Raw genomic sequence first — 14,444 nt, 5'->3', positions numbered from 1 at the left:
AATTATTTTCACTTATTCAATTGATTCACAGTATATTAATATTTAATGTTCACAGTTATTTCTGATTTATATCTTTTTACATGTCACTTGAATGATTATAAGAAATCTCTTACTTTAATTAATTTACTTGCATGGGAAATTATATCTTGTCATGTAACTGTATTCTCTTGCTAAAGATGATCATGGTCTTTTAATCTATTTCTTTTTGTATCCTGTGTCCCAATTTCCTATTAAAAATATGTTAATCTGTTTCACTCTGCTTCTGACTGTGTTGTAAGTGACTAATAATTTAAGATCTATTATTAGAGCTCACCACACTGTTAGTCAATGTCACATTGTAATTTAAGGCAGTGTGAAACTATCTTAGGATATTTTCCTGAAAGCTGTGAAAAGTTATAAGTAATAACCATATTGATGTTTCAGCCATTTGTAAAGCATTATTTACTTGAATCACTACTGGGTAATAAGAAAAGTCTACAAAGGGCATTTAATTTAAATGTTCTATACAAATTGCAAAGCAATTTGGAAATAGGTGGTACAGTTTCATGACTTAGATTCCCAACAGTAATTAAAGATGTACTAAAATATACCTAGTAGGAATACAGTCTAATCATATATGCAGTACTTTTCCTTCCTGAGTGAGAACTTAGGGATTATATGTGCTAGATGGTATCTATTCTGCTGTGGACTTGATTCAATCAAATATATTTAGTATTTCTATTGTGAAAGTACTTTTGCACCCAAACCAACAATTTAGGGTGCTCCTCCTGTAAGCGCTGAACAGTTAAGTCAGAGTCCATAAGCAAGAGACCTATGATACAGATCTAATATAGACAAAGTGAAAAACAAATAAGCAGTATAAATTCATTACAAAACAGCCCTAGCTGAAGAGCTCAGGTCCATGTAGTTGCATGGCTGTCAAGATGTTAATGCTTTCAGCTATACACTCTGCCCTTATGAAGGCAACTCTCCTGACAGCAAAGGCAGCAGATCATGTTGTGTATGTGTGCTTACATTTTCACTCTTCAACCCACTTGTTTGTCAGCGTGAGGGCACCTACTTTGCACTTCAGTGAAAAGTTAATTTCCTGAAAAAGATTCAAATCACTGGCCAACTAGGAGTTAATATTGGCATACCAGTGAGCCAAGTACTCTTACTATTGACCTAATTTGCACTAGTAAAACCACCCATTTCCAACTGCATTTATTCCAGCTCAACTTGAAAAAACAAGCTATATTAACAAAACATAGCCTATCTCTATAATAGCTCACATTTTTCTGCAAATTATGTTGGTTTTAAGTAATAACTTATCACATCATAGAATCTCTGAATGACATTTATAAACTAGCAAGCAGAGTTTGGGGTTATGACCTTTATGTTTTCAGAATGTGTGGAGTGGCAATCCTTCTAAATTCATTAATGAATTTTTCATTTCCTTAGGACATTTATTCTCACTTTAACATATCAGTTGTGCATATGGCAATTAGTTGATGATATGGATAGGAAACACTGTTAGAAATTTCTTGCCTACGTTAATCTGAAGTCTCTGAAATATTTCAGGTTAATTGCCCAGATTCATGACGAGTTGTTGTTTGAAGTAGAAGATTCTCAAATCCAGGAATTTTCAGGTAAATACAATCTCTCTCTCCCCCACCTTTTTTTCTCCCTATAACCTGTGATTTCTCAGAGGATTAAAGAATTAATATAATAAGAAGCAGCACGTTGATTCTTATGATTAAGGAAATGTATACTGAGCTGATTTTTCTGGATGTCTTCCACCACTGGCTCTTATGTAGATAAAACGTGATACAATCCTCATCTGGAGTTCATCAACATGCTTACTTGTATTTACTTTTCTTATCAAGACTCCGTCATCCAATGTGTGAATCCCATACAGCTAAATAATAATGCTCTAACCAGAGTTTAAAAGGGGTTTAAAGAAATAAACCAGCTCAAAAAGAATGGCTTGGAAAGTATATGAATACTTATGATTGGGGCCCATTACATAAAAAAATGTGAAATTCTTAATGTAGGAATATAATGTTCTGTGATTTCTAAGTTTACTGGTTTTTTTATATTTAGAGAACTTTATGATAGATTTTTCTTCAAGGTTAAGGGTTAGTAAAAGTTCCTGCCTACATTTTTATCCTCTCATCTGGCTTACTTCCAGACATTATTTCCTAAGCCAGAGGGTGTCTCATCATCTGGTACAAATTTAGTTAGAAAACAGGGGCACACAGGAGGCTGTTGAGTCTCTTCTCCAGTAAGTAGTGGATTTATTCCTGTAGGCACCAAACATTTATTCACAAGCTTTGGTCTAGTTTGAAGCTCAAGAATACCTTTGGCTAAAACAATTATCATAATGTCACAAATATTCTAAATGATTCAATACAAGAAATATCTTCCATTATAACCTAAGCATCTAAGAAAAAAATTAATTTCACCTTCTTATGTTGTGTTCATTTAAACAGTACAGTTTGCCATATTAGTCTAATTTCATCGCTGATCCCTCTTGTGAGTATTAGTTCATAATGAGAATTCCACCTAATCAAAACTAAGAACCTGGGAAATATTCAAGTTCAATGTATGAGGGGCATTGTAATGAATCAGGTTAGTATCTTAACATTTGACCTCTAAATACAGGAGCTCAAATCTGCTTTAAATTACAAGAACACCGTACAATTTATGAGAGATTGCAGTATCTACCCAGAAAGAGACGATGTCTTAAGGTGCCATAGTTTCAGAGTTAGAAAGCATAGTGTGCGGAATGAGATCTGTGACGTCATAGACGTATTTTTAATATCTTATTTTACATCAATTTGCATTAAGTATAGAGCTAATATTATACCCAAAAGATAAGAATTATTCATGGTTGCTTATACATATAAAAAAATCACAGATTCTGCCCTCAGTGGGTCAAATTCTGATCTCCATTGCTAGTATAATTTTTAATAAATTCAGCAAAATTAATACTTTTCCAACATAATGGAAAAAACCTCTAGCTGTCATACGAATAGTAGTAATAAATAATCCCACTGTAGAAACATGATGACTAGAGGCTTTTTTCTGGAAACATGAAAAGAGTCCAGTTCAAATACTCGAGATGTGTCTGATCTACACACTACAGTGTACCTAGTTTGCATATCTCCACATCTACCTGCAATGTGCTGAACAAATGTACCTGGAAATTCCTTGTTCTGCTTCAAAGCTGTCACCATGTAATTGAAGTTGTTAAGGTGACCTTTGGGAAATGGACTTGGGCAGTCTAGAGTTCTGGGGTACCTTGGAAATTATCATTTCACTTAATACAGGCTGCCAAGCTTGAGTGTTCATGGCGTAAATTTGTTTCATTCTGCTGTTTGAAGATTGATTTTTAGGTTTGTCTCTACTTTGCCCTAAGAGGCAAATCAAAAAAGAAAATTCTGCATTACATTAGCTTTCATGTATACTCACTCACCTCAGAACAGAAGAGTGATAAAATGTCTTTCCCTTAGCAATAAAGACCAACCCTAAGACATTATTTTCCTTTTTCATTTCTTCAGTCATTCATTTTCTGCCACTTTATTCATCACTGGTGAGGCCACACCTAGAGTACTGCATCCAGTTCTGGCCTCCCCAGTAGGACAGAGACATGGGCTGGAGAAAGTCCAGTGAAGGGCCACAAAGATGATGAAGGGACTGAGCATTTCTCCTATGAAGAAAGGCTGAGAGAGCTGTGACTGTTCAGCCTGCAGAAGAGAAGGCTCAGAGGGATCTTATTAATGTATATATATACCTGAAGGGAGGGGACATAGAGGATGGAGCCAGGCTGTTCCCAATGGTGCCCAGTGACAGGACCAGAAGCAATGGATGCAAATTGAAATACAGGAGGTTCCCTCTGAACAGCAAGAAATGCTTTTTTACAATGAGTGTGATTGAGCAGTGTACAGGATGCCCAGAGAGGCTGTGGAGTCTCTATCCTTGGAGATAATCAAAAGCCATCCAGACACAGTCCTGGGCAACTGCTTGAGCAGTGGGGGTTGGACCAGATGAAGGCTGGAACCTTTCAGAGGTCCCTTCCAGCCTCTACCATTCTGTGATTGTGTTTTGCAAATAGATCTGCTACTAGTGAAAGAACTAATCCAAGTTGTTGTCTTTAAAGTGACTGAAGCTGGCTCTTCCTTCAGTGTCATTAATGAGATGTCTGCTTGATCTGAATAGGTAGAGAAAGGGTGTATCTGCACCAGCATGTAACTTCCAGTCAGAAGTATGACGATGAAGCAGATCTTCCTATTGTCCCCAGTCCTTGGTGTGAACAGTTTTGGTTCACATCACAGAGCAGTTTGAGAGCAGTTGACCTAGATTCCTTTCAGATGAAACTAAATAGGAAGACTCTTTTCTCCTAATCTTTTCCAATTCAGGAGCTGCTAACTGAGGTAACAAATCAGATATGTGAGTTTCAAACCAAAGAAGGAGTGTCAGTAGGATGTGTCCTTCTAATTCACTTCGGGGCTTTGAAAGTTCAAATATAGTTTTCATCCCTTTACCCAAAGTTCTTTATTCCTTTTTTTTTCAAGGAAGAAAACTCTTCTTATGTTTATTTGCTGATATTTTTTAGCTGTCAGCTTTGTCTTTACAAATCTAATGAGCTTTTGTCCATTCAGAAACTTGAAATTACAGAATCTGCTGACTTGCAGTTTCCAGCCTGCAGCTTAATGATCCAGAGAGAAATCTCAGTTGTACAGTCACAAAGCTCAGTAAAGGGAAAGACGTGGATTTGAAGCTAAAGAGTAGTGTTTGATGGCTTTAATGGACTACTGTTCAGTGCTGTGTTAGTCTTCTGCATTTACCGTGATCCAAGAAGCACTGGCCTACTATTCAGCATGTTTGCATTCTAATTCCAGTCATGCTTCTGATCTACTTTTTCAGGAAAGCAACAATGAATGCATGTGTCTCAGTTTTCTGATTTGCAGAATTGATATGAAAGCTTAAAATAAATCTTAAGATTTATAAATGAAGAGCATAAAGGCAAACTGCATTATTTCAATTAGATTGTAGCACAGAACATAAGCCTTCGCAGCAGCATTTCCTGTATGGAAATGTCTCTTTTGTATAGTTTTACAACATTAAAATGTCTGCTTCTAAGACTCTCCTGAGAGGAGGCTGAGCATTGCCACAAGGCAGTCAGAATGCTGATGCTTTCTCTAATCCTGTTTAGGACTTCATAGTCCACAAAAAGAATTTTCAGTACTTTTCAGTATACAGAATCCCAATTTGTAGTTCATCTAATAATCTATGCCCAACGAATGATTTTGAATCTTTTGAATTTCATAAACAAGGGGCAAGCAATAGATGTTCTTTTTTCCTAATACCTACTTTTGCACAGAATACTGCATGTTACTTAAGTTAGGTGTTACCTGTATTTTGGAAGAGTACCTTCTTCAAACAGAAGCCATCACCCACAGTTTTATAGTATGCATACGGTTCATTCTGAGTGGACAAAGCAAAACATCATTTATTTGTAACAAGGCTTTGAGTGTCCAAGCTTTGACATAGTTTGAAATACAATAAAGCACGTGCTACTCTGAATTGTGTAATTTTCAACAAAGATATGGCATATTATTTCCCTCAATTCTCTGTTTAGGGCAAGAACAAGACAGCAAAAAAGCTTTTTAAAAATCGTCCTTTTCTATTAGAAAGCGCTTGGAAAGATCAAATCAAAACATTTGGCAGAAATTGGTTTGGTTTTGGCAGAAGACTGTCAGCTTTACCATCAATAATCTGCCTGGTTTCTAGCCAGCTTGCCTGCCTGGCTTCCTCACATCCTGAGCAATCCAGCAGCCCAGGAAGCAGAAAGACAGATGATATTTTGGGAATGCCAAAACCTGAGCTCTTGAATCTGAGAGAGCTCAGCATCTCTGAGTTCTGAAGTGTGTGTAATCAGGTAGGCAGACTGTCCCCATATCAAACCGAGAGTCTCTCTATGGACTCTGGAAGGCTATTCAGGAATTACAGAACCCAGTTTTTCATTTTATGGAGACTATTTCTGAGATTACCTCTCCATGCTGTTTGAAATGCCTCTTTGCCCTTGAATTATTCTGAATACATTACTGCTAAAAGGGGGAATGTACTTTGGGGTGAAGAAATGCAGAGTAATTAAATTTTTTTGCCATAGAGGGGTACTCATAGTTAATAACTGTAAAATCTGGCTTCTGATGCGTGCTCCGTATGTACCTGGTGGACTTGAAAGGTGAACTTTGCCAGTAGTGTTTACTATGGATGGTTCCTTGTCACTATGCTTGCTTAATTGCATCCATTAGTGAGAAGACTAATTAAAGACACTCGGTACTTGCAATAACGTATTTTTGTAGAAATATGTGTATTCCAGTACTGTAAGTTCAATATCACAGTGCATTAGGGCAGTTTTTGAAGGTTTATTTTTTTAGAACTCATTTATAATAATGCATTATTAATAGAATTAAAGAAGTTCACTTCTGCATCTGTTCTTATATTTGGTACACGTAAAATAATGCAGTTTTAAATATTTTGCTTGATATTTTACCTGGTATAAAATATTTCAGCTGTAATACCTACTTTAAATGTAAGAACATCAAAAGGACCAGCTGAAGAAAAACATCAGAATAAACTAAGGCTATTTATTTTGAGATTTAGGTCAGTTAGATTGTTACTATCTAAAGAACGTGTCTTAGATTATTTTTTTAAGTCTTCCAGTACTGATTTTTGACTCATGTTCAAATTCCATGAAATTTCATTTTATTCTGCTACGATTTCCGACTCAATGGATACCAAGGCATCTGCATAGAAAAGCGGACATGAGAAGGGAACTCAAGTAACAGAAGAACATAAGAATGAACTAGTCATCACAAGTTAGTGACATTTTCTGTCCGCTGAGCTGCCTTTTTCTAACTTGAAAAACACTGGTGCATAAACTAAAGATGCCTCCAGATAGCTTTCAATTTGCAAAAAGCCCTATTCCATAGATCATGTGTCTGGCCAGCTTTGACATGTTTCTGGAATCATAATTTCATAGGTGAATGAACTTGAAAAATGTCTTCAGTTTGATAAGGACAAATAAGCTTTTGTTCCACAGTAGGCATGCGTGTCTTTTCTTTGTTCCTATTCACAACACTTTCAATAAGCATGTTTATTCTGGTCAGTATCAAGAAAATCTAATATATGTTAAAATTTCAGTTCCTCTATGACCTCTTTGCTTTGCTGTCACCAATTTTTGTTTATACATAATCTTTTAGCATGGCACTCTTAACACTTACAAAGCATTCCAGGATGAGTATAATCAACAAATCTCATAATTGCTGACTGAGGGTTTTGAGAGCTAAGTTGCAAAGGTTGGGAGAACAGCATTTTACAGATGCCATTGCAGCATATGGCTGGCTGCAAAGGAACATTTTAAAATGAATAATTTATGTGCCCTAGATATACTAGGTTCTTGACTGAACAAAAATAATTATTATACCAAAAGCTTCCATCTAAATCTTAGAAAAGAAAAACTAACAGTGATAGGGACAGATGTATGTAAACATTGCGGTCACTTTTGTTTGTGACCACGCTCTGTGATGTATATGAGATAAAGAAGATACAGTTGTGTATGTCTGGGTTGTTTATTTTGAGCCTTGAAAAGCAGGAGAGTTTTCAAGGAGATATGAGAGAGTAGCAGGAAAATCAGATACATAGGACTAAAGGGGACCTCTCTTGCAATTACATACCATTTATAAATGATTGTCTCCACTGGGGGACTGTTCCGGAATTTCATCTCTCCAAAATCTAGGACTTTAAATTTCCAGCCTAAATGTATTCAGCTAGTTTACCTATTTATTTCTGTGCAAAGACTGTCATTTAGTTTAAATGCTTCCTTCCTCACTGTTTACTGTATTAGCAGACTACTAAGCGGGAATGGTAATCCAGCCACTATTTCTGTTCCTATGTATTTATTATTTCATTGAAATGCTGTTGTAAAGTAGGTGCAGGCAAATGTTTTGGATACTTGCAAAGGCATGATTTCAAAAGGCTGAAACGCCGGCAAAAAACATTCTGATTGCTCGAAATGAATGGTTTTACTATGGCACCCACTGAACTCTGGGAATAGATGGAGAAGTCAGTGTGACATGAGAAAGAGAATGGGGAGCCAAACTGACACTTTAAAAACCAAGAAAGAAAGCAGAACAAACCCATAAAGAGGTCATGATGGGAAGTCAAAGAGAATGAGGAACCATTAGGTTTGTTCACTGATGTGGCCACTTTGTGCTTTTTGAAATTAAGAGCAGTTAAGAATGTCGCAGAATTCTGATCATGCCAGTTGCCTTCAAGCAAAAACTGTGTGAACAAACAGAGCAATCATCGCTGACACCATGAGCCCTCTTCTGGGGCTTACAGTTATACAGGAGAGAACTAGTCAAAGTCAGAGGGCTAAAGAACTAGAGGAAAACTGGTTTCATTCAGTGCATATCCAGCCAGCACCACTCATATCTTTCAACCCATGAATTGATGCCACTGACTTGTGCTCCATCTTTTGTTGTCCATTGGAGCTCTTTGTGTCAAAAAGACCTATTCTCCCATTGCCTGATGCTCTATTGCTGTTTCGCTGTCTATCAGCTCAAATAACATTGTTGCACAGTTAAGTGTGCCCTTCATAAGTGCTTTGGTGGAACCTACAGAGCTGAGTAATTCTGTATGAAAGGCAGAGAATCCAGATGTTATGTTCTCATAAAAGCCTTGCACAGCCATAGCCTGGAAAAAATGCTTGCGGAGGGACTGACTGGCAATCCCTTTGCCTTCTGAAGGCATGATGCCTGGTTGGAATGCCCCAGTGTTGGCTGTATTGCTGACCTCCTGGAGCTGGCAGCTTGTTTAAGTTCAGAGTGAGCTTCTCAAGATGGAGGCAGTCCAACACTCCTCTATTAACAGCCATGTTGACTTGGACTTCATTTTAAATGGATAATTATTTAGGCCAGCGCTTCCCCTTTCACAATCTGGTTGCGATATTTGCTTCCGCTGTCCAAAAACAATGCTATGTCTTATACAGGACCATAAACTACCTCAGATCTAACATGAAGCAAATATAAAGGTGTAGATGTTGTGTCAACAAATGTTTCTGTTTCCTCAGCTTTGGCATTTCAGGCATTGATCTTTTGAGTTACTGCATAATTTGGACTTCATGGAAAATCTTGTGACAGCTCATTAGCACGCAAGTCTGAGTGAGCCAGCAGTCTGAGCACTCCACTTCTGTTCAGGCAGAACCTCATCATTGTTATCAAGCCAGCCACAGTGTCACAGATGTGACATAGAACATTCCATACTGTTCTTTATTAGAAGAGATTTCTAATGGCATCACTAGAAAAGATTTCAGTGGCAGCCAGAGCAACAACCATAGGCAACTTCTTAGAGTTCTTGTTGCTCCTTTGCATCTACCCTCAGCTGCAAAAGCAATGTGATGCGCATCAAGGGATAACTTCCAAAAAGGCTTCTAAGTACTCATGTGGGTTTCAGTCTAACAGTATTGCATATCATCACGTATTGCCTACTCTGATACTTCTCAATTCCGTGAGGCACATGGTGACATCCTGTCAGAGCAATGGAGGTTGCTCAATAACTTTTGTTCTGGGGCTCCCTGGTATTCCTATTTCACTTTCAGTAGCTGAAAGTTATTCCTTTTTTAAAAGCTCTTTATCCGTTGAATCTCTCATTGATTTATGTTAGAACAATATTGTGTTGCAGCAGCAAACATTGTCATGCAAAACCCTAATTGGCATGACCAAGGATGACAAATCTGATCCCAGCTGATAGATTTGGAACAATTATAGATGCATTTGCACAGTGATAGTGAGCATAGTGTTACGACGCGATGAGTTGTTAAGTTGCATAAATCATACTGAAGTTTAATTGTTTAGATTCTTGATCACTCTGCTACCCCACAGCGAAGACCTGTCTTAAATTTAGCTCTGAGCTTTTACTTTGATGAATAAGATATTTCCAACAGTTCAGACTTCTAGTATTTTTTTTCCTTGCTTGGTTTTTTCAGATTGAGTTTTACGTCTGTGTAAGAAGATCAAAATGTATAAAATATCACCAAACACACAGTTGAGAGTAGTGAACTTGAAAGCTGAGAAATACAGCACTCGTACATGCTGTACCTCTATATAAAATATAGTAGTGCTGGAGTTCCATGTTTATGGGTTATATAAGCTAAATAACTGCCAAAATTTCACCCTAAAATTCTATTTAAAATAAGGAATTGAACCTCCAAGAGAGATAAAATAGAACTTAAAAAAACCCCACCCAACCCCCTGAAAAAATTGTAAATGGTTAATGATTTTTTTTAATGTAGAAATACAGATATTATATAACAGAATATAAACCACGTGGTTTATTTGTTTTTCTGTGTAACAATTCTATCACGGAAAATAAAGCTGTAGGTTTTCAAATTTACCTTACAGCACTGGTAAAAAGAACAATGGAATCCCTGCAGCAAACCACAGCCTTGGAAGTGCCACTAAAGGTAGGAACAATTTTGAATTCCCCTTACCATCTGAGGCAAACTTAGCTCTGTATGTTGTCATCATCCTACTGAGAATCTAGAGACAACGATTTTGCCTTTCACTTCAATAGTTTCATTTTCGTATTTGAAAGCAATTGCATTTTTAAATGGTTATAAAAATTCTGAGAGAAAATAACTGAAAGAAACTCAAGCTCCGTTTTGGAAAGTGTGATTGTCATCTACTCTTGTCTTAGCAATGCAGTATGGTAATTTCAAAATCTATTTCCTTCGCCATGAGATTTCTGCTGGGTGTGGTAGAGTGAGAAGTATGTGCCTTTAATAGGCTTTCTAAATGTGCCAAGCATTCATTACTGCTGAAAAACTATTGCAAAAGATCTTTCTTCAGTAATTTTCACTTAGAAAATTGGTCTTTTTATCATTTCCATGTGTATGCCTAAAATACAAAACAGACAAAGTCACTGGTCAGTGTTTTAAGTATAGGACATCTACCAGAACAACATCTGTAAAAACTGAGTAGCTAGCTACACAACTACTACGTCTATCTATGTATTGAACCTAATTGTACTTATTTTGTAAAAGAATTCTATTTTTCTCTCACAAGACTGTACACTTCACCCTAGCTTACCTCTCAGTTCTTGTTGCTTAATAAAGGATTATAGTTCCTGGGGATCCCTATACTTATTAAGTGACCAACAGTCCAAGGGTTTCCAGTTTCCTGAGAAACAGAGTTCTTGGTGTTGACAGCTCACTCATTCAGCATTATTACTGAACAGGATTTGGGGACAGAAAAAAGTTTATTTATTTCAGAAATGATTGCAATGTACAGACTTGCACTAATGGAAATGGATGAAAAATAAAACTACTTGTTGAGTTCTAGCTCCTATTTCTGCCTCCAGATCTTCTGTATCTTCTGTGATGCTTTCTGTGGAGGTCTTGCAGTTACATTTTCTGGGTTCTTATGGAGCCCATCTTTCCCACAGTAGCTGCGAGAGAATCACGAGGAGGATCTCTCATGATCAGGGAGATCTAAACTACTCGTCCCGTGCTGGAATCCCCTTCTCATTGTTCCATTAAGCCTTGTGAGAACTTGTACTCCTGTTCACCAGATTTGGTCAAGTGAGACCTTTCGGCCATTCTAGCATTATACATTGCTTGCACTGACACTCTCAAGCTTTATAAATTGCATTTCTGTAGGTTGCTTACATTGTATACCTGTGCTTATACTGTGCTTACCTAACTTCTTTAGTTACAAATTCCTTGAGAAACAAAACAAGACTGTATTTCAAGGTGTACATCTGGATATTTTTAATGACAGTATTAGTAATGTGACACGCATGCTGCTATAAGGTTCATTAAGATAATCAAATATGGTATTGCTGACAGTATGCAAAGTGAACAGCAACACTACAGCTCTTCCTTGATTGCCATGAAATAAAGTATGAACAATTTAATGGGTTTCTAAGAAAGATGAACACTTTACATGGTTAATGAGAGTGTTCATAGTTACATGGGCAGGATATAATTTTAGTATTATATATTTCAGATAAGCCATTAATGGCAGGAGATTTTAATGTCCTATGGACAAAATGGGACACACCATGTTAGAACACAATCTCTTTCACCTCTAAGGTGTTTACTATCACACACTGACAAGTTCATCTTGAAAATGAATAGTAAATGTATTCAGTATGTCATTCTCTGTTAAGCAACAACTACATTTTACTAGGTGAACAGAAACACGTTCTTGGACAATAGGCTCTTCAAAGATAAGGACTTTTTGATAGGCAGTAGAAGTATTTGGAGATACATGTTTTATTACCCGTGTTTTGGTCTCCTTTTCCTGAGCAAATTACTGTGCGAATCATAACGTACTTTTGCTCCTACTGCACCTAAGACTAAATGCATCATGAAGATACTTCCATCTTCCTCTGAAGCATCATGAATGTATCAATGGCAGAAGCCAGATAGAAATCATAAAGCACCAACAGCTTGACCTCAAATTAAAAATTGAGAGTGATCTTAAAAAAAATATGTATTTTTATTCATGTTGTTTACCCTTCTATACAGTAAGGATGTCTTTTAAGATTAGAGATATTGGAGATGAAAAGATTTTCATGAAATGCTCCTGCTCTCCTTCAGTACACTTGCTTTAACTAAATATGTATTATATGCTCTGTTAATATGAATATTACTTATTAATACACAGGGAAAATGTCACTAAAGTAGAGCACACACATAGTCTTAATGGGGAAAGATTTCTTTTTCTTCTTTGAGGAAAAGGATGCTTTATCTTTGAAGTAGTTTCTTTACCAAAATATAGTCCTTGCTAATGAGGCGGCTTTCATGTCAGAAAATCTACTGTGTAACAGAGCACCAGTAACTGCAAAACAAACTGAAATAAAACCAAAGCAACAACAAAAATACCCCAGAATTGGGAAAGCAGATGTTAAAAAAACCCTAGTATGTTTATGCATTGCTGACAAAGCTCTGATTATAAACACTCTGCTTCTGTAGCTCTTTTGAGAAATGTAAAAAGATGAATTTTGCTTTAACATATTCCTTGCGATTCAGTAACATGTATCTGCAACTTCAAAATGGAAATTTAGTCTGAATTGTTAAGGTATTTTAATCAAAATTGTAGTGATAATTAAGTATTAATAGGTATGAAGGACATATTGATAGGCATGTAATCTAGAGCAGTATCAACATCCAAAGGGAAAAGCAAAAATAGTAATCTCACTATATGTGATGTGTGTGTTTGTTTAAATTTTTATGTTTTTTCTCTGACAGGTTCCCTTGAAAGTGATTCTTACCACTGGGAAATCATGGGGGTGTATGACAGAATTGCAGGAGATGTAAAGCAGTCATCGGGGATGTTATTCAGGACCCGTACACCTCATTGGCCTATGCTGATTCCTTGTTGAATCACTAGGCAACAGCGCTGCTGGATCTTTCATAAGCACCTAATACTCTGCATGTGAATTTTTTTACTTCATTTTGTCTGTAGCCCTAGGCAACAGCAGTGAGATAAAACTGGTTTTTACCAGTTCATTGTGTTTCCTTTAGCCAAGGTAACCAGCAGGGAGCTGCTTTTGTTCAGAGCTAAATTACTTACATGTAAGAAATGAAGCAAGACAATATTAACCCTTTGGGAATGTGACAAATACGTTCAAGTTAGAGGTTTAGACTTAAATATTTTGTGAAGTGCTTGTGTAAAAATACTTGTAATCTGGCACTGTTTGAACAGTATCAGCAAATTCTTAATGTTGTGTTCAGCTTACTTTATATTTTGTGAGTAGAAGGCAGCTGCTTGGTTTGCATCACATATTAAATGCCATGTTCCACAGACTTAGAAGAAGAGTTCTTTGGAAATTAAGAGTCTCCAGCTTAATTTATATTTAGGATTTTGGAGCAAACCAGGTAAACAAATCTGGATGCCTAAACACAATAAAAGCAACCAGGCTGTTGTCACTTCACTTAATTTCAAACTCTATTTGTACACTATAACCTTAGAATATTTTTAAAGAAGTGAGTTTTGCCTAATCTGTTATTTTTATTACTGATGCAATGCTAAATATGGTTCAGATAAATTTTAGGGTTCAGCCTTATATATTTTTAAGGCTCAGGCTTCTATTTTAATGTTTCGATTTGCTAATGACATTTTGGGTTTCTGTAGAGTTTACTTTTTAAATGAGTTTGTTTCATAACATTGCTGTTTGCCAAGTTCTGCCTCTGTGCTTGTAGAATATGAAACTGTCCTCAAAGTCTCCTAATTACTTAGAAGTTGAAGTCAAGCACAGAACTTTAAAGAGGTGTCCAGTACCTTTCAGCATTAGATCTCAAATGATCAAAGTAATATAATTTAAATTTTTAAAATATATAGTTACAGAGATCTTACAGCAGTTTTAATTTGTATCGTTAAACAGTTTTG

The 14,444-nt window shown here is 36.5% G+C and overlaps 1 protein-coding gene across 1 annotated transcript in view; it reads left to right on the top strand.

Moving 5' to 3' along the window:
• Positions 1–13,372, top strand: part of POLN (DNA polymerase nu) — a gene marked incomplete at both ends in the record, with an annotated part of 92,537 nt that extends 79,165 nt beyond the window's left edge. Inside the window, 3 exons of the mRNA XM_080638377.1 lie at positions 1,561–1,628; positions 10,452–10,513; positions 13,304–13,372. Coding sequence (XP_080494503.1) covers positions 1,561–1,628; positions 10,452–10,513; positions 13,304–13,372 — 199 coding nt within the window. The remainder of the gene's footprint in view (positions 1–1,560; positions 1,629–10,451; positions 10,514–13,303) is intronic.
• Positions 13,373–14,444: the final 1,072 nt, after the last annotated feature.

This window comes from Psittacula echo (assembly GCF_963264785.1).
Source record: "Psittacula echo genome assembly, chromosome: 1".
In the NCBI taxonomy this organism is placed as follows: domain Eukaryota; kingdom Metazoa; phylum Chordata; class Aves; order Psittaciformes; family Psittacidae; genus Psittacula; species Psittacula echo.
This window is presented reverse-complemented; position numbering and strand designations above follow the sequence as displayed.